The sequence below is a fragment of the Lynx rufus genome, unplaced genomic scaffold, assembly GCF_022079265.1.
Source record: "Lynx rufus isolate CCGP_SWC_20201006 ecotype Redwood Valley unplaced genomic scaffold, mLynRuf1.p SCAF_12, whole genome shotgun sequence".
In the NCBI taxonomy this organism is placed as follows: domain Eukaryota; kingdom Metazoa; phylum Chordata; class Mammalia; order Carnivora; family Felidae; genus Lynx; species Lynx rufus.
In genome coordinates this window covers 65,490,222-65,513,715 of record NW_025814826.1, presented here as the reverse complement: position 1 = coordinate 65,513,715, position 23,494 = coordinate 65,490,222, and the positions used below count along the sequence as shown (strand labels likewise).

Sequence of the window (23,494 nt, the reverse complement as noted above, 5' to 3'; positions counted from 1 at the left end):
ATGTTTATTTATTTTTGAGAGAGAGAGACAGAGCGTGAGCAGGGGAGGTGCAGAGAGAGAGGGAGACACAGAATCCGAAGCAGGCTCCAAGCTCCAAGTTGTCAGCACACAGCCTGACATGGGGCTCGAACTCACAGACGGTAAGATCATGACCTGAGCTGAACTTGGACGCCCAACCAACTGAGCCACCCAGGCGCCCCTGGATTTATCTTTAAATTGAATTTATTCTATAAATATGGTTTTGCATCCTGATTTTCCACATAACCGAGATCTTCCGTATTATCTCAGACTCTTTATAAATGTCATCGTTAATGATTATGTAACTTTGCACTGTTACTGTACCTTACCTTATCTGACTGTTAGTTCATAGTTGGATGTGCACATTCTTTCTAATTATTTATTAAGTCTTTATGCTTAGGAGAATTTCCCCTTGTGGGTGCTTTATTGAGGTCTCTAGAGATATTTAAATGTTTTCTAGGTAGTGCTTTAAATAGATGAGGATGTAACGAGCTGGTGGCTTCACATAATTGCCTTTCATTGTGGTAGAACATGTTTACATACTTGAAAAGAACAAGGAAAAATGTTTCATCTCCTGGTCTACTTGAATGGTCGCTTGTCAGAGACTCTGACCTGCCACCATGTAAATTAAGCGAGAAACAAGAAGGAAGTGATGCGGGCGGGAGGCGGCCTGCGTGGCTCACTGCGGGTTTGTCTAAGTCCGTCCCGTCAGTGAGGGAAGGGCTTGTTTTCTTGGTACACAAGGGTGTCTTCAGTGTCTGCGTTTTGGCACATCATTAGTCATCTTTCTAGTGGTGACACCGGGGACTGTTTTGCCTTTTGGGGTTGGCCCATTGTCCCGCCTGGATGTACACGTGGAATGAAGAAGAGTTGAGTTGGTTTTTCCTGCTACGTAAGATGCTTGACTTGCCGGACGTGTTGGATTGGCTGCTCCAAGACACCTGTGTTCTCCTCCGTATTTTCACATACTGGGGCGGCTCGGGTGGGCCGTGCAACACAATGGAAAAAACAGTTTGAACTCAGAGCTCTGAGTTTGCATGTCATTTAGCCACTTTGTATCTGAATGCTTTAGGAAATTCCTTCTGAAGCCTCAGATTTCCTCTCTGTGAAATGGGCACAGTAATGCCCAAGGGAGGTCACTCCATATGGTGGAAAAAGCACTGGATTTGAGAAGCCTGGGCTTAAAGCCCCAGCCTTGCTTGTGAGCAGTGTGACCTTAGAAAAGCGGTATCTCGTCTTGGATGCTGCAGTGGGGTGGGTGATGGCGTTTCATCACTGGGTCAGTGTTAATATCTAGCGGTGAGACGGTGCAGGCGACAGCCCCTGACGGCGGGCTGGGCTCTCCCGCTGGCCGCCGGGACGTACTTGGCACGCTACTCCTGGCTTGGGGGCTGGCGCCACTTTCTCGGTTCCCACCAGGTCCCAAGTGGTTGTTGTTGGGTTCCTGCGCCTGCCATGGTCCCCTTCAATGGGGACACGTGACCCTGAACCTTCAGGAGTGACATTGGTTTTCTGTCTGCATCCTCATCGGCCTCTGTGTCGCATTCACCCCTGTTTCTCTTCTTGTGGAAACGCTCATCTTTTGACTTCTTGCATCTCAGTCCGAACTTCCAGCATCGTTTCTTTTCAAGCTGATTTCCTACTTTTTCCTTTTCTCCCTGCCCTTTGCCTCTGTGTTTCCCTGAGTGTTGTCATGGGGCCTCCGGTCTTCCGTGGCCGCCTTACACTCTCCCCAGGAGGTGTTCTCTCTCTGCTGATTTTCCTGGTGCTCAGGACCCTACCTTCTTCCGGTCCACCGGCCTCGTCACCAGCCGGCTGTCCCTTGGGTCTCTTGGCCCTTCTGGGCAGCTCCTCCGTACTTCAGATGCGGTGCGTCTGAGCCCCGTGTTGGGACGTTGTGGTTGCTGGCCTCTGTTGTCCTGTGACGTCCCGCTCGGTGCCTCTGCCGTCCCCCCAGCCCCGTGGCCTTCGGTGCCAGCCTCGACACCCATCAGCGCCGTGTCTGCTCGCACGGCCGAGCCTCCTCCCTCACACCCTTAATAGGGAGACTGGTTGGAGTGTGGCGTCTTTGCTCGTGCCCACACATCTCTGTGTTCCAGGGCCCACACCACACCTGGCACATGCCTTAGTTTCGCTGATTTTTTTTCTTTAATCATGGTAAGATATACACGGCATAACGTTTACCGTGTTCATCATTTTTAGATGTGTAACTCTGTGGCATCGAGTGCGTGCACGCTGTTGTTTATCCATCACCACTGCCCATTTCTAGGGTCTCCCCATCATCTCAAACCGAAGCTCTGTCCCCCTGAACAGTAGCTCCCTTTCCCAGCCCCTGGTACCTCCTGCTCGCCTCTCCCGTGCATGAATGTGACGGCTCCAGGGCCCTCACAGCAGGGGGCTCACGCACTAGTTGTCCTCACTCAGCACAATGTCCTCAAGGCTCATCCGTGTCATAGCAGGTGTCAGAGTCTCCGTCCTTTCTTAAGGCTGAATGACACTCCATTTTCTCTATGACCACATTGTGTTTGTTCACGGATGGACCCCTGGGCTCCTTCCACCTGTTGGCCGCTATGAGCAGCGCTGCTGTGCACACGGCGTGCAGGTTATCTGTTTGAACCTCTGCCCTCACTGCTTCTGAGTATCCACCCGGGAGGGGCATCGGTGGCTCGTGTGGTGACCCCGTGGGACTGCCATACTGCGTTCCTCAGAGGCCACCCCGCTTTGCCCTCTCCCACCAGCCGTACACGGGGGTCGTGCGGTTGTCTTTTGGGTCACCCTGTGACATTTCCTTTTATGACGAAAAGAGAAAATAAGTAAGGCACGTTTCCAAGTCGTTGTTAGTGACGTGTATGGCCACAGAGCGGGCTGGGTGGTGGGGCCCGCCCAGTTCGGCACGGCCTCTGTCTACCCAGGTCCTGGTGCCAGTGAGCAGTTGCACTTTCTGAGAAACCGTGTCGTGTCCTTTAACATGGGCTGTGTTGGTAACACAGATGACGTTTTATCCCTGTCTTTTCTTTTTGTTTTGTTTTCAACTTATCTAGACGCAAGGGGGGCCAAGGAGGTCTACTTATTGGGAACCCCCTCAAAGATCTCAGCATCATAATGCTGAAAGGTCAATAATACTAGTCTTAGGAAAGCAGTTCCAAGGTGAGCTGTGGTTGGTATTTTCTGTAAGTGAAGGTGTCAGAACCGATTCCGAAAGTGTACTTTCAAATCGTCTTGTCTTGGACCGCACCTCTGTTTTTTTCCTGTGTATCTTCTATTTTCTTCTTCCTTAGTATTTTTCTTTCATATTTGGAAGAAAAGATGTGCTTCTTCCTCTTCTCTCCTGTTCAGAACATCATACCTGATTTATGCAGACACGGGCGTCTGAGATGATTATTTAGAAGGAGCGCAAAGCGCTGAACTGTGAAATCAGGATGTGTTGGGTTTTGTGCCAGTGTCATCTTTTGAAATGGCAAATGGCCTGTGACTTTTTTTGTGCTCAGAAGTCGGGGTGCTCATATTTTCTGCTTCTATAAGAAACAGTACAGGCAGGTGGCAACTGGGCTTTCTTAAAAATGTTGTCTTTGCATGATTTCTTTAATTTCTGGGATGGAAAAATAACTCTCAAGGGTATTAGGTGCTCAAGCTTGAGCGAAATGAACCGTCGGGTCTTCTGGGCAAAGTTGGACAAGTTTATAGTGATGTTATGGGTTGCGTGTGTCTCCCTCCAAAGTCATAGGTTGAAACCCAAGCCCCCGGTATGATTGAACTGAAGGCAGGGTCTTTGGGAGGTAATCAGGTGTGCATTAGGTCTTAAGGGTGGGACCCTTCTGGTGGGATTGATGCCCTCGGAGGAGGAGACACGTGCCTGGAGAGAAGGCCTTGCGAGGACACAGCGGGAGGGTGGGAGCTGCAGGCCGTCTAGTGGGCTCTCACCAGGGACTGAGTCTGTAGCATCCCGATCTGGGGCTTCCCAGCCTCCAGAGCTGTGAGCAGTATGTGTTTGTGGTGAGTCACCCACTTTATGCTATTTTGTTATGTCGGCCAGAGCAGACTAAGGCAGCTGAGTTTTAGTGGAATAAATTAAGGAGTTCTCACTTCCCTCTGACCAAATCCTACGCTTAGGACAACGCTCGGATTGGTCACGAGCTTCGTTCCAGCTGGGCGTGTGGAACACGGGTTCAAACCGCTGTGGCTGGGAGCCCTGCTGTTTGTGTTACCGTGACACTGGGGTGTCTGTGATCAGGCCTAATCTGGGGGACAGGAAGACTTCGTCACCTCGGATCCAAATTCCAAAATTCCAGCTCGGTGCCTCTCTTGAGCAGATCGTTTCACCTCCCCAGGCTCGTTAAATATTTTTGCTGTGACACATTCTCAAACAGAAAGGTACCAGGAATAATGAAGTGGTCCCATACACCAGATTCGATGCTTAGTAAGATTTTTATACATTTACTTCATTTCTCACTTGCTTTGTGTGCTGGATTACTTTTTAAAAACCCTAAGACATCATTTCAGTTCACACCTTCAGTCCTTAGGATGCACTGCTTAAAAAAAGGACATTTCCTTATATAACCATGGTATTTAATATCACACTTAAGCATTAATAAATCATTTTGATAGCATTTTATATTAATCCACAATCAGATCTCTCAGATTGTCACCAAGCTAATGTTTATCACTTTAAAAGGGGGATAATGATGCCTCCCACCCCTTTTTGGCAGGATTTTGTGGGAGGGGATTGCAGACGTATTTTGGATAAAGATTATTGAAGTTCTGCTCTGTACCAGGATCTCTTCCCTTACAGACTCTGTAGTCTGAGCGCCTAGTACAATACTTGGCATGCAGTAAGTGCTCAGTACGTGCAACTGGGAGTAGTGATTGCAGCTGTCCAGGTAGGGGCCGCTTAGTGCTGAAACAGTGCTGGTCTCCATTGGCGGCAGGACCAAGTACAAACTAAGTGGACCCTGAGCGGCCCCACCGTTTCTCGCCTCTGAGCACCTCTCCTTTCCTTCCCTGCACAGAGGCCTTCCTTGTCTGCCTGGCAAACTTGGGTGCGTCCTCTGTTGCCAGCAGTGAGATCCCTGCAGCAAACGTCACAAGTCTCCGAGGTGTCCTGTCTCAGAGAGGGACGCATGTGTGAGGCACGTGTGAAATGTTTGCCAGTCACCGCGTGGGAAAGGCAGCAGCCCCCTCCCACGGCAGCCAGTGTCATATTCTACGTTGCTGTTTCCATCTGGAGCCCCCGTGCCCCCTGCACCCTCAGCCCTTTGGGCGTTTTCAGTCTTAGCCTGCTCCCTCTCACACGTGCCTCGGGCAGCTTCTCTGTCAGGTTTTGTTGTGCACATACGACTTATAATGATATATTGGGATTCACTCTGTGTCCTTAGTCTTTTTTCCCCCCTCAGACATGGTTTCTTTAATGGCCATATGTGCTTATTCTTGTCATTCTTTCCCTGCAACGTAGCAAAACCTCCAAGTATTGTACTCATGGTGTGCCCCTAGACAAAGACCAAATGTTGCCTCTTCTTTATGAAGCCTTATCAGTAGAATCAGGTTTCGTGCGTGGTCTTCTCCCAGACTCTGGTCCTGCCTCTGTGAAATCACTTGTGAGGAATTGTAGTGTTTTATTTTGACATCATATTCTCTTTCTTTCTTTCTTTCTTTCTTTCTTTCTTTCTTTCTTTCTCTTTCTTTTTTCTTTCTTTCTTTCTTTCTTTCTCTCTCTCTCTTTCTTCTTTCTTTCTTTCTTTCTTTCTTCTTTCCCTCTCTCTTTCTTTCTCTTTCTTTTTCTTTCTTTTTTTCTCTTTCTTTCTTTCTTTCTTTCTTTCAATTTATTCATTTTTGAGAGAGAGGGAGAGAGAGAGAGAGAGACAGAGTGCAAGTGGGGGAGGGGCAGAGAGAGAGAGAGAGAGACAGAATCCGAAGCAGCTCCAGGCTCTGAGCTGTCAGTACAGAGCTCAACACAGGGCTCAGACTCACAGACCGTGAGATCAAGACCTGAGCTGAAGTCGATCGCTCGACACACTGAGCCACCCAGGCACCCCTTAGCTGCCAAATCTTAAAATTTAAAGTAAAGTCACTTAACAAAATCTCAACACTTAAAAATTTTTGTAAGTGGTCCCTTTTGTCAAGGCCTAGAGAGACAGTAAGAATCTAGCAGTGATGAGTGCCCTTGGCTCCCAGACTCTGATTTCTAAACACTGTTTCCCACTAGGATCCAGGGCTTCTTGGAGAAATGGTTTGGTTCTAGGTCTGGGACTGAAAATGAGCTAGAAAGAGCAAGCTGTTGATGAATAATGAGGCCTTATCTAAAGGACACAGGAATCACTGTGACAGAGCTCCCAGTGGACAAAGATGGGACAACCTGAACATCAAAAAAAAGTGTGATGGCAATCAAGTGACATACCAAATGTATAAAAATCCACCAGTTCATAATGGTACTAAATCACATCTAACTTCCTGGACATCCCTGGAGGCAGTTGTCCACTCCAGTAAGTACAGGGAAAGGCTCAGCCATTCATCACCCCTCTCTTCTGTATCATTGGTGTTCTGGGATGGTTGATAAGGAACAAAATCCTTCCTCACAGACAGATTCTAGCTTTTAAATACAGAGAACTTAAGAATTACAAAATCACCATTTTGTAATCCTTGATAAAATAACGAATCTGGGAAACAACGTAGGGCAGGTGCTCAAATCCACGAGGAGAGAGGTCTGTGGGACCTTCCCATTGGATGGACCTCACCAGCAATCGCACACAAGCATTTACTCCGGAAACTCCACTGCAGTGACATGAAGTCTCTGGGTGGTGGGACATGGTCCTAGTTCCTGTGCCCTGTGGAAGCTCCAGAAGGCATGGGCGCCCCCGACGTGAGCACGGTGACAGAGGGCGCCCCGGACGTGAGCGTGGTGCAGAGGGCGCTCCTGATGTAGTGCCGTGAGAGGGATAAGGGAGGAGAATTGGCCGATAGTCATGTCAGGAACCGGTGACACCCCCACGTCCCCTCCCTGGCTCCGGGGGGAGAGGCCTCCCTCTCAGCAGCTTATTAGCACGTCACCTGATGGGAAGTGAGGAGAGAGTTGATCTGCCTGGAGCCACCGCGCACAGCTGGCGTGGAGGGCCCCGTGCACGTCGAGCAGCGTAAGAGGCTCCTGAGATGTTGGCCGGTTCACCTGGCTTCCGCAGAGCCCCGAGGACGCTCGCAGCCAGGCTCATCCCCCGCCTGGACAGCGAGCAGACGGAAAGGAGGGGCCGGAACGCACAGGCCGTGGGGTCCCCGGTGAGCCGGCCCTGCACGAGAAGCCGGCAGCCGCGATGCCTCCCTGCTGGCACTCGCGCTGTGCACAGTGTCGGCGCGGAAAGGCCGATCCATAGCTAAGCCGAGGCGTGTGCTGCGGGGCTCTTCCTGGATGACTTTGCAGGCGGCGTTAGGCTTCACGGGTAGATTCATTTCCCTCTTCATTTCAGCAGGGTTTACTCAGAGGCCGTAATCCAACTTAATAAGACACCTAAGCCACGAGCGCCGTACCCAGCATTAGGCAAATGAGGTCATTTGCACGCCATCGCCTGGAGCCCTTCAGGAGATTTATCATGTATACAGCGAAGATGATTTCCTTATTTAAAGAATTTTGTTCATCTTGCAGATAAACATTACAGTGTCACATCCAAAGTTAATTCTGGTTGCTTTCTTGTCCCCCTGTTTCCCGGAGAATGCTGCTTAGACACAGAAATGCCTGTGGCAGCAGCTTTTACCAGTTAAAATACGTGTCCTTGCCTCGATATTTGCTACTTATGGTCCCCAGTCCCGGAGGAGCACTATATCTGGTCTCTGGCAACCTGTCCCCTCTCTCTCAGTGCAGCCGTGTGGCTGTGTGATGACCGTCAGCTCTCACTGTCTCACTGTGCTCAGTGCTCACATCTGCCACTCATTGCTTTCTTTTTTCTTTTTGAGAGAGAGAGAGACACAGACAGAGCGTGAGCAGGGCAGGGGCAGAGAGAGAGGGAGACACGGAATCCGAAACAGGCTCCAGGCTCTGAGCCGTCAGCCCAGAGCCCGACGCGGGGCTCGAACTCACAAACCGCGAGGTCATGACCTGAGCCGAAGTCGGACGCTTAACCGCCTGGGCCAGCCAGGCGCCCCTGCCAGTCACTGCTTTTTAATGCTTTACCTCTTTCCATCCTGAGTAGTTTCTTCAGAGCAGAAGGTTGGCTCTGGTTGAATGCCTTCCCCTAAGGCGATCCCACCTTGGACCAGCGGGACCAAGCCATTCATCTGAAGCTGGGGCGACTCCTAGGTGTTGTGTCCCTCTGTCACCACTGTCCCCGTGCCCTCCGCCTTTCCCTGCAGGCAGTGGCAGAGGAAATGGAAGCCAGGAGGAGTGAACTCCCTTTCCGCCTCCCTTAATCCTTCCAAAGGGATCAGTGAGAAGACCACTGGCTTAGGTCTGACACATCTTTGACAAGCCTTGGGCCTGGTTTGGTCTCAGCTTTTCCATTTGTAAAAAGAGCATTGTGATGCCTGCCTTCCTGAGTAATTACGCACTTTGGGGTGTGTAACGTGCTCTTGGGCTCCGGGGTGTTACAAAGCCTGTGAGCATGTTGTGGACCGTTAGCCGGCATTCCCTGTATCCTGTTTTCCTCCCTCCCAGCCAAGGGGTGGGGGTGGGGTGGAGCAAAATAGTCTGGGTTTGTAATTATTCTCTTAAATATCTATGACACAGATGGATTGTAGACTCCTTGGGGAAAGGGCCTGGCATTTACCTTGGTACCTAGTAATTTCTGGAAATATATTTGTCAGGTAATAAAATATACTGATTCTCCAGTCCTGCCTGCCTACTGACTTTCTTGGAATTTGGTAAGGATTTATTCTCTTGGGAAATGAAGTCTTCTGGAAGACAGTAATTTAACTTCCTTTTTATCCATATGCCCCTGAATGGAGCCATTGCTGGTGATTATTTAAATGAAGTGAATAAAGCATCTGCTTTCTTTTGGTCTCTTGTAGCAGCACTCCTTCATTTCTGTCACAATATGGACTTGCTGGACTGGCATGGATTGGGTTAAGAATTTTATTTTGCTCAAACCACCACCCCCCCCCCCCCCCCCGCAAAACCCAAAGACCCCTACTTTTATTTAATTGACTTTCATTTTGTTTTTTTCTTTTCAGAAAAGAAAGACGTGACTCAAAGCCTGGAGAACTACACGTGCAAATGTCCTGGGACCATGGAACTCCTCACCCTCCCAGGTGGGCCCACCCTGCCTCCAGTGCCCTTCACCAAACTTCCCATCGTCAGGTAAGGCGGGCCCTGCCAGCGTGCCCAACGGGCGCCTCACTGCCAGATTTTTCTACCACTTGCGTCATAAATGTAGACCTTGACAAGAGTTTCCATTCTCTTTTTAAAAAATTTTTAAGTTTTATTTATTTATTTTGAGAGAGTCAGAGACAGTGGGAGTGGGAGAGGGGCAGAGAGAGAGGGAGAGAGAGAGAATCCCAAGCAGGTTCCATGCTGCCTGTTGCAGAGCCCGATGAGGGGCTCGAACTCGTGAAAGCATGAGATCCTGACCTGAGCCGAAATCACGAATTGGATGCTTAACTGACTGAGCCGCCCTGCTCCCTCCCCTCCACCCCTGAGAGTTTCAATGTTTGATTGCTGTGTATCTGGTTCATTATCTCATTAAATCTCAGCAGTGGCACTAGGAAGTGGGAGTATCGTGTCAATGAGAGAATCGGGCCAGTGGCATCGTGTAACTGCCGTGTGCCTTGTGGATGACACAACCAGATGCAGACCCTGGTCTGCCTGCTTCCAGAGCCCGCGGCGTGACCTGCTGGGATGAGACATACCTGACCTTGCCTCTTCCTCCTACAGGCTTCCAGGGTTTCCCCTTTCCTTAGACCACAGGCCCCTGCCACACGGACAAGGGTGTAGCCCCTCCCACACACTTTGGTGACTTCCCTGACGCCGTGCGTGCCCTGGGGTCCGTCTTTCTTCTGCCTGGCGGTAACCTGTTGAGTGCATGCTCGTTTTTGCAGACTCATTACAGGCCTGGTTTTTAGGAGGCCTTTGCCGGCACTCCCTCCTGGTGCACACACCTGCCATGGGTAGGAGAGTCTTGGGTCTCCATTGCACCCACTGCTGGCCTGCCTCACAGTATGCACCACTGTCTATGGTCTTTTTAAATGATTTTTCATCTTCATCATGAACTGTCAGCGTCTAGATTTGCATAATGGGACATCCTGAACCTAACAGAACATTCTAGGATTTTGGTGCTGCATCTAGATCCCCACGTGGTCGGGAGTTTTGTCAGTGGAGCAGGGTGGGCTGGTCCTGGCAGGTTATCGGGGCTGAGGAGGAAAAGTGCTTTTCTCCACACAGAGACACCGGGAGGGGAAGGTTATGTCACAGAGGCAGCCCCGTATGGAAGTTAGAACGTAGGGTTTATTCTTTACTAGTGTGTGACCTTGGTTCTGTGAACCTCAGTTTCAGATCTTGAAAATGGGTGTAAAAATTACTCCTCCTGGGGCCGTTGGTGTTGTTTTAGCTGAGCTGATGCTTACAAAAAAAAGCCTGGAGCCCGGTGGCTGGCACATCCAAGCACTCGGTAAATCTCCGTTTTCTTCTTGGAGACATCTTACACCTACATTTGCAAATAGAGAATTGATTGAAAAAATACTGTGATGTTAGCTCTTTAATCCCCTAGCTGTCTAAAATCCTTAGATGAAACAGATTGGGTAGAAGCAGGTGGTCTGACGTTTAGGCAAATACTGTTAAATCTTCAGCGACCAGTGTTTCGGCAACGAACCTGTGCTGGGGAGCTGCCTCTGAACAGCGAGGTGACCCTTGCCGGAGGCCCGGTGCCAGTTCTCTTGCCTGGTGTGGTCAGGGATGATCTACAAAAAACTGGTTTTATGTACTACCCACCAGGTGTAAACACGTTCTGAATGGTTCTCAGAGACCGTCAGCCTCAGAAATGAGCCGTTTGTCCCGGTGACTCATTCGTCACCCCGCTCATGCCTGATGTTGTTAAAACTAGAAAGAGAAACTGCATGTAATCAGGTGTGGGGTGCCCCGTGGGCGGGTTCTTCACCCCACGGCAGATCAGCACCACTGGTGAAGTGGAAGGAAACCCCTTTGGAAGATTTGGCAGGTCAGCACATCTCCCAGCCTGCCTTGCTCCCCGTTGCTCATGGGACAGAACCCGACTTGTTTGCTTTGCCTGACTTTACAGGGCCGCCTGTGGCCGCTCCGTCTCCAGATTTTGCTGTGAGCTCCTGTTCCTCGGGTCCTACCAGGGCTGTGCACCTTGCACAAGCACTTGGGGTCGCAGAAGTGTGTGACAGGGTTTTATTCCTTTGTTTGGGCTTCGTCTTCCGCTTGAAATGTCTCTGCTGCCCCGACTGCCTGTTACTTAGTCGTCTTTTAAGATTTAGTTCAAGGAATATCTCTTCTCTACAGCCTTTCCTGAAGCCCCCCAGGCGCAAATACGTACACCCTCCATGTACATTGTAATTTCTTTCGGCCGCAACTTGACTCTGGATGAAGGGGACAGGGCTCTTTCTCTCCTCTGTGTGAGGACACCCTGGGAACCACGACGAGGGCCCTCGAGGGCCCAAGCGTGCTGGCATCCTGGTCTGGGACTTCAGCCTCCAGAGCTGTGAGGGGGAGACATTTGCTGTTTAGGCGCCCCTGTGTTTGGTATTTGTGTCACAGCAGGCCTGACGGACCACGACTGGCACTCTAATGGTATATGGAATGTCCCCGCCATACAGTGGGAGTGTCTTGCATTGTGGGGGCTGCATATACAACAGGCATGAGTGTGATTTCTCAGGAGCAAGATTTTGATGAGAGTGAAGCGGTGGAGACTGAGACCTGTACCATCGTGTGAGAAAGCAAGCGCAGATGCTGGTTACCGGTGGCAGACCACGTGATTGGTGTTCAGTCAGACTGCGGAGCACGGTGGGAGCTCAGAGAGCCTGGGTGGGATGGTCGGGGGTCCACGCTGCGTGTGGGATTGCCACCCTCCTACAAAACCCGCGTTCCTCATTTCTCTTGGAGAGGGCCGATGCAGCTCATGCGGACTGGGACGACATTTCGGGCACTCGTGCCTGGAAACAAGGACTTTGCCCGCATAATTAGAGCCAGATCCAAGCCAGGCATCAAGAGTCAGCCCTGTAGCCCCAGGAGGAGCTCAGCATTAGGTGCAGTTGAAGACTAAGCTTCCGGGAAGTGTTCCAGAGGAGCTGGTTGAAAAAGGCCCACAGCCGTGAGTGACCAGACCCACTGGGTAGGATTGTGAGGCACAGGCTGCTATCTTGCTGGAGATGCCTTGTGGGCTTGGCTTCAGCTGTAGAAGAGAAGACTGGAGCCCTTACGTCTGTTGAGAACTTGCCTCGTCCTTGACAGTAAAACCATCTCATCAGCTTACAGGAAATACTTACCTGCTGTGTGTGGCATGGGCACGTGACCTGGGCTCACCCAGAAGCGATTAAAGTAGTCATGTGATGCAAGTTAGCCCAACAAAAGGGGCCAAAAGATATCCCTGCTGTAATTTTATTCTTTTTTCAATTAAAAAATTTTTATTTTTTTATTTAAAAAAAATTTTTTTTAACATTTATTTATTTTTGAGACAGAGAGAGACAGAGCATGAACAGGGGAGGGTCAGAGAGAGGAAGACACAGAATCGGAAGCAGGCCCCAGACTCTGAGCTGTCAGCACAGAGCCCGATGCGGGGCTCGAACTCACGGACCGCGAAATCATGACCTGAGCTGAAGTCGGCCGCTTAACTGACTGAGCCACCCAGGCGCCCCAATTAAAAAATTTTTAATGTTTACTTATTTTTGAGACAGAGAGAGACAGAGCGTGAGTGGGGGAGGGGCAGAGAGAGAGGGAGACAGAATCTGAAGCAGGCTCCAGGCTCTGAGCTGTCAGCACAGAGCCCGATGCGGGGCTCGAACCCCCGAGCCGTGAGATCATGACCTGAGCCGAAGTCAGCCGCTTAACCAACTGAGCCACCCAGGCGCCCCTCTGCTGTAATTCTATTCTAAATTTCAGTTGATCGAATATTTGTTGAGTGCCTGAGCTGCTCAGCCCAGTGGTGAATGCTGGGGCTTCAGTCGTGGTCAGGCAAGAGCCACACCCACACCGAATGGTCAAGCAGGAGGCTGCCAAACCCACATCTGGTTCCCACTGCCCAGAGTGAGAGCAGAGGAAGTCCCATGAAAACTGGAAGCCCTCTTGTTTTGTTCCTTCTAGAAATCTCCATAAAATGATAATGTACACAAAAGCCACTAACAGTCCTGTAGAGTGTTCACATCCTGAAGTTGCGAATTATTAAGGAAGAAATGGTAGTAAAGCTTAGCCGCCATTTACAGTAAATAGTGAGGGTTCATCTGGGGGCGGTATTGGGGGAGGATTTGCTGGTTGTTTTCTGAGAAACTAATATTGGACTTCTTTAGTCTGGGAAAGAGCTCTAGAGTTCGTGTGGGTATTCTAATTGATAAGGATCAAACCCTCCAGTCAGAATGGGCTTTGAGTGGCTTTGAGTGGCTTTGGTACTTTTAAAACTTAAACTTTTTTTTTTGTTGTTAAAAATTTTATTTTTAAGTCATCTCTACACCCAACATGGGGTTCAAACTCTCAATCCCGAAATCAGGAGTTGCATGTTCTACCGACTGAGCCAGCCAGGTGCCCCTAAAACTTAAAGTTGATTGTATTATTTGAGGAAGGGTTACAGGTATTTATTCACAAAGGGGCCTAGAGGCCATGATAGTTGGGGCTGTTTTTCTGGTTGATGAAGCTGGGCAGCCAGCCTCCCAGATCCCAGTCCGGGCTCGGCTCCCGGGACCTCATCACGTTCAGCCTCTGCCCAGCATCTTTTCTCTGTGTGGTGGCCACACGCATAACCTCCCTGATGCATCTCACAAGCGCTTTGTGGGGATCGTGAGAACTGTGGTGCTCACGTGTCGCTGCCGTGGCGGCACGTGAGCCCTTTCCAGCCGTGTTGGTCGTGTTTGGCCAAGTGTGGGGCACGTGTGGCTGCTTTAGTCCCTGCCCCTCCGTGCAGAGGTCCCCGGCAGGTTCGTAGATAGGTTTCTGCTGTGAAGAAGGTAGATGTAGTCAAAACCAAGCAAGAGAAGGTCGGCAGCTTTCCCCGCTTCCTGTCGTTGGTGTGGCTCGTGTCGCGATCCCAGGGGGTGCTCTGCGCTGCCCTGCATGGTCCCCATCAGCCACAGTCAGTCAGGCTTTGACAGGTCGGCATTTTCCAAGTGGAATCTCTAAATATGAGCCCTGTTTTGGACACTTTATCCCTGGAAATCTGCTTTCCTGTTGGCGGCTTCACAGACTATGTGTAATGTTATTAGTTTTGCAGTGATTCCTGCTAAATGAACTATGTTTCCTTTAGGTCAAGGGCTCAGTAATTGTTCTTCCATAGGACACATTTTATAAAAAGACATTTGATGCCAAGTTTTGAGTTATGAATGAATGCTGTGACTGCTTGTTGGGCTACTTTTCTGGCTGACCATAGAATTCCTTCTCTGAATTCCTTTGCATATTTAATTTTAGTTTATTTTTTACTTCTGTGTTTTTTTTCCAAGAGAGTGAGCAGGTGGGAGGGGCAGAGGGAGAGAGAGAGAGATAGAGGGAGAGAGAGAGAGAAGGAGAATCCCAAGCAGGCTCCACACTCAACGCAAAGCCCCAGGCAGGGCTCAATCCCACGACCCTGGGATCATGACCTGAGCTGAAATCAAGAGTCAGATGCTCAGCTGAGCCACCCAGGCGCCCCTCTTCTGCCTATTATAGAAACCTTTTATGAGCTCTGGAATTTCTGTGCTTGTATAGAGGAATCCTGTAGAATCACAGATGACATCTCGTTTTCAGGTGGTGACTATGGCATGGGGTGGAGAGCTCCTTGTGTTGTAAGAAAACAGAATCGTTTTACACGTAAATAAACACGACACTGTGCTTGGTCCAAGGCTCAGCAGTCTTGGAACCAGTCTGGTCCCAGCAGGCTTGGAACCAGAACTTAATTTCTTTATTCCAGTCCAGTGTTGGAGTCTTTGCACCAGGGGCTTTGGTGTCTGTTGGTAAACAAGTGTTGTTGTTTTTTTTTTTTTTTTTTAATTTTTATTTATTTTTGGGACAGAGAGAGAGAGAGCATGAACGGGGGAGGAGCAGAGAGAGAGAGGGAGACACAGAATCAGAAACAGGCTCCAGGCTCTGAGCCATCAGCCCAGAGCCTGACGCGGGGCTCGAACTCCCGGACCGCGAGATCGTGACCTGGCTGAAGTCGGACGCCTAACCGACTGCGCCACCCAGGCGCCCCAACAAGTGTTGTTTTAAGGGGGGGAAGAGAAAGGCTTTTGCAACCCACTCTGTGTTAGGCACTATTACAGGTGCTCTAGATGTAGGAGCTTGCTGAGTCCTCAAAAGTGGCCTGCTACAGCTTGAATATATCACTTCAGATACTTCTCCGTCTTTGCCTGAGTTCGGATCAGTAGAAACAAAGACTTGTCTCAGGCAGACGGAAGATCCAGTGAGGGGCATGGCCCAGGTCTGGCCAGATGATGCCACCCCAGTGTCTAACAAAGCCCGGTGACTACGCCTCTTTGCGGTGTGTGCCCTCTGCAGGCAGGCCCCAAGAGAAGGTGCTGAGCATTGCACAAGCTGGTTCTCCTTCCGAATTGGCCACCTGCCTTAGGAGGAGTGAGGGAGGGGCAGAGCGAGGACAGGACCATTACTCTGAGGACAGCCCTTCCCACGGAGGCGTGGAACTAGGAAAGGAGGTGTCCTCTTTCCCCATAGCATTATCAGGTAGCGGTTGTTTTCCTGTTCTGCAGGTGGAAAGGCCGAGGTGCAGGGGGATGACGTAATCCATGACAGTTGAATAGCTGGTGGTTCCTTCAGACTCTGGTCAGGGTCTGTGCGCACCTCGGTATGCTTCTCAGGGGGCAGCCTGAGAATTACCTGCAGGTGAACGCTTTTGGCTGGACATGAGATCCATACCAGGCATAGCACCCTGGCCAGTCTTGAGGTTTGGTCACCTTAGTCCCAGTGTAGTGTGGCACGTAACTTTTTGAATGCTTGCGGACAGCTAGGGTTTGCCACTATTGGTAATCAACTGCTTTGGCTTGAGTTTATAGTTTTGAAAGATTTGGAAGCTGAGTTAGAAATTCAGCTTTGGGAGGTGATTCATTCAGTGTTTCTTGAGCTACCGGGCACTGGATGCCCAGGTGCCCTGTCCTTGGAGAGCTCACAGCCGAACTGAAACAGGTAAGAAATTGTGAGTGGTTCTGATCCAGTATGAAGAAAGCATACTGGGTGCATGCAGAGACAGGGGAGTCAGAGCAAGTGTGCAAGATAGAATCCTTGGCTTGGAGCACTTTGGTTTGTAAGCTCTGTCTCCTCCCTTGGATCGTTGTGGAAAATGGATGATGACAGTCATGCGTGTGGCTGTGACAGTCCACGGTGGGGCCGGGGGGAGTTGTGAGAGACCACTACGTGCCATAGGGATACTTGTGCATAGGACAGGATTGCACTAGGTATCTGAGATTCCTTCCAGCTGAGAAAGGCACTGATTGTGCCGATTCTACACGGGGGTCTTTATTAGTCAATGTGGGTTAGCCTGCGCTGTGGCAGAAATACTAACCCTGAATCTCGGAGAGATGAGCCCTTACAACAAGGGTTTATGTCTCACACGAAGTTTGATGCAAGTCGGGCAGTTTTCCAGGGCAGGTGACCTCTGAGGCTACTCGGTGACCCGGAGCCTTCGTCCACACCTGTGCCCCACTGTGCCAGTATCTGGCCTCCCGGATCGCCGCGTGGTGGAGGGGAGAGAGCTGGAGGCTGGCGCACTGCTTCAGCGTGCGTTGTCTCGTGGCTGAATGACATCCTGTTGTGTGTCTGCACCACAGAGGTGCTCGGCGTCACTCATCATCAGGGAGATGCGAATCGAGAGACCACAACGAGCTATCACCGTGCACCTGTTACCGTGGCTGTCGTCAAGAAGACAAGAGGATGTGGACAAGAGGGAACCTTGTGTGCCGTTGGTGGGAATGTAAATCAGTCCACCCGCCGTGGAGGTTCCTCAGAACGTTAAAAATAGATCCGCCATATGATGCAGCAATCTTGCTTCTGCGTATGGATCCAAAGGGGGTGAAAACAGCATCTCGAGGAGACGTGTGCACCCCCGTGTTCGTTGCAGCATTACTCACAATGGCCCAGGCACGGAGACAACCCAAACGCCCATCAACAGATGGGATAAAAAATATGTGAAAAACAACGTCCTGAAGGTGCTGAAAGGAAATGAGAAACAAACAAAGGGCTGAGTTCCAGGGGGATGCCCATGGCTCCCTCACGACCTGGGCAGAGTCCCAGGGGGACGCCCATGGCTCCCTCACAACCTGCTGGCCTTCCCTTCCTGCCAGGAGGTGCTGCACGTGCAGAGGGCAGGTGTGCTGGGAGGGTCGCTGCCAGGCCACCCAGCGTCCCACCTCCACCCTGTCCTGTCAGTGCCTGGCCTTGGAACATTCCAGATTCTAACCCCACTTGCCTAGCTGGTCATGGAGGGTCACAGGTGCTGTGGTTTAAGAGCATAGTGCCTTTTTGGGTAGTCCCTGCGGTGGCTCCAGACTGCAGGGCACTTCCCTTGTGCTCTCCGGAGTAACTTGTGTTGGTGGGCGGGGCTGCAGTCAGACCTGATGTCTGCCCCCAGCCCACTGCTGGGGCCACAGTCAGACTGGTGTGTACCTTATCTTCCCCTCTCCCAGGGGCAGGACTCACTGTGGAGTGGTGTGGCCCCTGTCTGGGCTACATGCACACTGCCAGGCTTGTGGTGCTGCTTTGATGGGATCTGGCCAAGGGCGTATTAGCTGGGGTGGATCCGCAAGGTGCACAGGGGCGGGAGGGGCAGGCTTAGCTCAGAAATCAGTTGCATTCTTATACACTAATAAGCAACAGAAAGACAAATAAAGAAACTGATCCCATATCCAATTGCACCAAGAATCATAAAATACCTAGGAATAAACCTAACCAAAGATGTAAAAGATCTGTATGCTGAAAACTATAGAAAGCTTATGAAGGAAATTGAAGAAGATATAAAGAAATGGAAAAACATTCCGTGCTCATGGTTGGAAGAATAAATATTGTTAAAATGTCAATACTACCCAAAGCAATCTACACATTCAATGCAATCCCAATCAAAATTGCACCAGCATTCTTCTCGAAGCTAGAACAAGCAATCCTAAAATTTGTATTGAACCACAAAAGACCCCAAATAGCCAAAATAATTTTGAAGAAGAACACCAAAGCAGGAGACATCACAATCCCAGACTTTAGCCTCTACTACAAAGCTGTAATCATCAAGACAGCATGGTATTGGCACAAACAAAGACACATAGACCAATGGAATAGAGACTCCAGAATTGGACCCACAAAAGTATGGCCAACTAATCTTTGACAAAGCAGGAAAGAACATCCAATGGAAAAAAGACTGTCTCTTTCACAAATGGTGCTGGGAGAACTGGACAGCAACATTCAGAAGAATAAAACTAGACCACTTTCTTACACTCTTCACAAAAATAAACTCAAAATGGATGAAGGGCTTGAATGTGAGGCAGGAAACCATCAAAACCCTAGAGGAGAAAGCAGGAAAAACTTCTCTGACGTCAGCTGCAGCAATTTCTTACTTGACACATCTCCAAAGACAAGGGAATTAAAAGCAAAAATGAACTATTGGCACCTCATGAAGATAAAAAGCTTCTGCGCTGCAAAGGAAACAATCAACAAAACTCAAAGGCAACCAACAGAATGGAAAAACATATTTGCAAACGACATATCGGACAAAGGGCTAGTATCCAAAAATCTATAAAGAACTCACCAAACTCCACACCCGAAAAACAAATCATCCAGTGAAGAAATGGGCAGAAAACATGAATAGACACTTCTCTAAAGAAGACATCCAGATGGCCAACAGGCACATGAAAAGATGCTCAACGTCGCTCCTCATCAGGGAAATACAAATCAAAACCACACTGAGATACCACCTCACGCTGGTCAGAGTGGCTAAAATGAACAAATCAGGAGACTCTAGATGCTGGAGAGGATGTGGAGAAACGGGAACCCTCTTGCACTGTTGGTGGGAATGCAACCTGGTGCAGCCGCTCTGGAAAACAGTGTGGAGGTTCCTCAAAAAATTAACAATAGATCTACCCTATGACCCAGCAATAGCATTACCAGGAATCTACCCAAGGGATACAGGAGTGCTGATGCACAGGGGCACTTGTACCCCAATGTTTACAGCAGCACTTTCAACAATAGCCAAATTATGGAAAGAGCCTAAATGTCCATCAACTGATGAATGGATAAAGAAATTGTGGTTTATATACACAATGGAATACTACTTGGCAATGAGAAAAAATGAAATATGGCCTTTTGTAGCAATGTGGATGGAACTGGAGAGTGTGATGCTAAATGAAATAAGCCATACAGAGAAAGACAGATACCATATGGTTTCACTCTTATGTGGATCCTGAGAAACTTAACAGAAAACCATGGGGGAGGGGAAGGGGAGAAAAAGTTACAGAGAGGGAAGGAGGCAAACCATGAGAGACTCTTAAAAACTGAGAACAAACTGAGGGTTGATGGGGGGTGGGAGGGAGGAGAGGGTGGGGGAGGGGCATTGAGGAGGGCACCTGTTGGGATGAGCACTGGGTGTCGTATGGAAACCAATTTGACGATAAATTTCATATTAAAAAAAAAGCATAGCACCTCCTGTGGTGTCACAGCTCTAGGCCGTGTGATTGGGGTAACTTGCAGTCTCTCTCGTGTCAGTTACCTGATTGATGACGCGGAGGGCATAGTGATAGAACCCGAGCTGGGAGGGTGGTTGGGATGCTTAACTGAGGTGATGTGTAAGAAGTGGGGGGCAGGGGTCTGGATGTGCTCAGGCTGCGGAGTTCGGCCACTTCCAGATAAACGGTAGCTGACCGACCTGAGCGTGAGTGGCTGTGAGCGAACACCTACAGCGGGGACAGCAGCTTAAGACCCAGGCTGTGCTGCTGGGGAGTCAGCCCTCCTCCTCAGGAGAGCAGACGGCACTATCAGCCTTTGTACCTGGCACCCTTGGCCCTCACGGTCAGGGGCTCCTCCGTGTGGAGGGTGCGCCCACCAGCGGGGAGGCAGGTGGCAGGGAGCCAGCCTGTGCCGCCCAGCAGGTACCGGAGCCTTGACTCGAAGCCTCCCAGTAGTCTGTGGGGGCGGGCCCCGTGCGCGTCCTGTAGACGAGGGGCCCGGTGCAGAAAGGGCAAGGCACTTGTCCCCAGGCGTGGAGCTGGCAAGCGGTGCAGTTCAGATTTCGGCCGGGTCCTCCTGGCCCCGGGGGGCTGGCCGAGGGCGTGACTGCTGTCCGCCCTGGGGAGCACGGTCCCCTGAGGTCAGGTGCAGCGTGTTTCTCCTTCTGCTGTTTGGTTTGTTGTTTCTCTGTCACATGAGGTTTGGCAGTATTTATGCTGAGGCCACGCTAACAAGGCGGCTGAAGTGTTTTTGTTCCATTTGAAACAACAGGCGTGTGAAGCTGTTGAACCTTCCCGCCAGCCTCCGGCCACAGAAAATGAAAAGCTTGCTGGGTCAGAACGTGTCGACCAAGAGCCCCTTCATCTACTCGCCAATTATCGCACACAACCGTGGAGAAGAGCGGAACAAGAAAATAGGTAGGCCCGTTTATCCTGGCTTCCTGGCTGTGCCCTGCCGCCCGGCTTCCGTCGGCTTTTCTACGTTCCGCTTCCTTCGTGCATGTGTGTGTATGCTCCGTGTCAGTTCGTCCCATTTGCTGCCAGCGTCAGACCTTTGCCCCTAGATCTGATGTTTTGTCTTTTACTTTTATTTTTAAAAAACGCTTATTTATTTATTTTGAGAGAGGAAGAGAGCACATGGGGGAGGAGCAGAGAGAGAGGGAGAGAGAATCCCAAGCACGCTCTGCCTGCCAGCGTGGAGCCTGATGTGGGGCTTGATCCCACGCACTGTGAGATCATGGCCTGAGCTGAAATCTAGAGCTGGATGCTGAACTGAGCCACCAGGCGTCCCTAGATCTGAGGTTTTAAAATTGATTCCATCAAAGGTGAGTTTTGGGGAAGTTTTAGAAATGGGCAGACTTGCGTTATCTAGACTGAGGCAGACGACCAGAGAGTGATCTTTGGAGCCCAGAGTGACTTGGGAATCATCAGCCATCAGAGGCTGACCTAGGTTTGGGCTGGACTGGGGTAGGGGCAGCACTCTCCTTTCTCTGTTGAGCCCTTGTTTGTGCCGGAGCTGCGGATGCCCATGCCAAGACGTCTGGTGGCCCAGCAAGGACCGGTGAGCTGTGTTTCAGGGATAGGTAAGGGTCAGCGGTCATTCTTGAGACTCTCCAACGTGCTTTTCTGTGCGCCAAGCTCCCCCTGGGTGTCAGCCCTGTCTGCTCATCTCCTTCCTCGCAGCAGACCCAGGCTCGGGTGCCCCCTCTCTGTCCTTCCAAAGCCTGGCCCAGCAGCGGGTCTCGTTCTCCGCCAGCTCCCCCTTCCTTGGGCCCCTTACATCTTGACATAATGGTGCCCAGCGCTGCCACACGGGAGCCTGTGTGTCACAGTGTCGTAGCTGAAGGGTTGACGGGCGCGGCCCTGGTGGGTCATTGCTGATTCCCTCTGAGGAGTTTCAACACGAGACCTGAGAAGCTTTTGCTCTCTGCTTTCTTCTCCTGTTTTACTCCTCCTCTTAATCTGTACCCTAAAGGTAGCAAAAAGGCAGCCTGACTCCATGAGGAGCTTCCTCCCAGGGTACAGGGGTCCTGCTGCACTTACCCCCACCCCCACCCTGCAGCGTGGACCGTCCGTGGCCTGCCTCTGTGTTCTGCTGCTGCCCCTCTTACTGCCCCTGTCCTCACACCCAGCCGCACGGCTCCTTGCTGTCCTTGGAATGTTACAGTCTAGCTGCGGTCTCGGGGCTTTGTGCCGGCTACGCCCTCTGCCCGGGGCTCATCCCCCGTGCCATCCTCAGAGAGAGCGGTCTTCCCTGATCCCTGCACCGCTGGGGCCGCCCTCCCAGCCCTCCGTGAGGCTGGGTTCTCTTCATAGTCCTCAGGTACGCGCTCACCTGTTTCTGTTTCCCTGCCGTCTGTTCACCCGCTGTCCTCCCACCAGCCGCTGGAAGAGTGCTGCACGGATGCTGGAAGGAATGGGGTAGATATTATGAACCCCATTTTACAGATGCGGAAACTGAGAGCCAGAAAGTTTGAATGACTTGTTGAAGAACTCAGCTCAGGCCTTGGCTCCTGGCGCATTTCATGCCTGTTGGCTTGCACCATGTGGCTCAAGGCCAGAGTGCCAGCATTATGCACGCCACACGGTCTCAGTGAAGAGTTCTTACGTGAATACCGGCACTAGAATTTCTTAGCATCTGTATGGATCTCATAATAAACCTTATTCCCAGTTAGTTATCTGAACACCTTAAAACCGAAGTGTTTTGTCGGAGAGGAAGTTGTTCCTAAGTCAGAGGGCGTACCTGGGCCGGGGGTACTCGACAGACCCCGTGCTTTCTTGTAACGGCCGACATTTCTTTGTTCCACCTTCATCTGAGGGTGTCACACTTCAGCGCATGCAGTTTTCCTAGTGTTTCTGGAAGAAGTAAGTGTTAGTTTTCTTCTATAGTTGCAGAAACAAAGAGTGATGACCTCCCAGGTGGCAGAGCGAAAACCTGAGTCCACATCTTTTTAGAGCAGGCCGGTGCCCTCCGGTCTTCTGCCGAGCACAGAGCACATGTGGCAGGGGCTCGAGTGAGTGATGACACCAGCCCCTGCCCTCTGCTGGTGTCCCGCTCAGTGTGGGCAGGCAGGACGTAAACACACGAGAGGTTGAATGACAAGATGAGGTGTAGGTCGGGTTGTCTGAAACGGTAGGCCTGTCACCAGCGGTACCTGCTGACTCTCCTACTGAGCGTGGGCAAGCAGTAGGCGTTGGACCAGCTGGGGGCAGGGAAACCTCACACTTCGGAAGGCATCCTAGAGGCTCCCTTGGTGGTGGTGATGTCTCTTGGGGAGCAAGGTATGGTTTGGGAGGCTCTGGTGGTTCGTTATTTAAAACAAGAAGCAAATAAAGGAAGAAATACGGGATCGTGTCCTTGAAAAACAGAGGGTGAGAGAGAGAGAGAAAGAAAATCCCAAGCAGGCTCTCCACTGTCAGCACAGAGCGTGACATGGGGCTCAGACTCCTGAACTGTAAGATCATGACCTGAGCCGAAGTCAGGAGTTGGATGCTCAGCTGACCGCGCCACCCAGGTGCCCCAGTTTCTTTTCTTTTTTTTTTAAGTTTATCTCTCCACGCTGTCAGCAGAGAGCTCAATGCAGAGCTTGAACCCACGAACCGTGAGATCAGGACCTGAGCTCAAGTTGGACACTCAGTGGACTGAGCTGCCCAGGTGCCCCTCTGATACGTTTCTGAAAACAGGATCCCAAGTGCGAAGCACACTACA

At 50.7% G+C, this 23,494-nt stretch overlaps 1 protein-coding gene across 2 annotated transcripts in view; it reads left to right on the top strand.

Annotated features, from left to right (window-relative positions):
• The window catches only part of TRAPPC9 (trafficking protein particle complex subunit 9), a 575,309-nt gene that overhangs the window by 107,149 nt on the left and 444,666 nt on the right, over positions 1–23,494 (top strand). For both annotated transcript variants that reach the window (XM_047074228.1, XM_047074227.1), the window contains 2 exons: positions 9,166–9,292; positions 20,558–20,703. In XM_047074228.1, the coding sequence (XP_046930184.1) occupies positions 9,166–9,292; positions 20,558–20,703 (273 nt within the window). The remainder of the gene's footprint in view (positions 1–9,165; positions 9,293–20,557; positions 20,704–23,494) is intronic.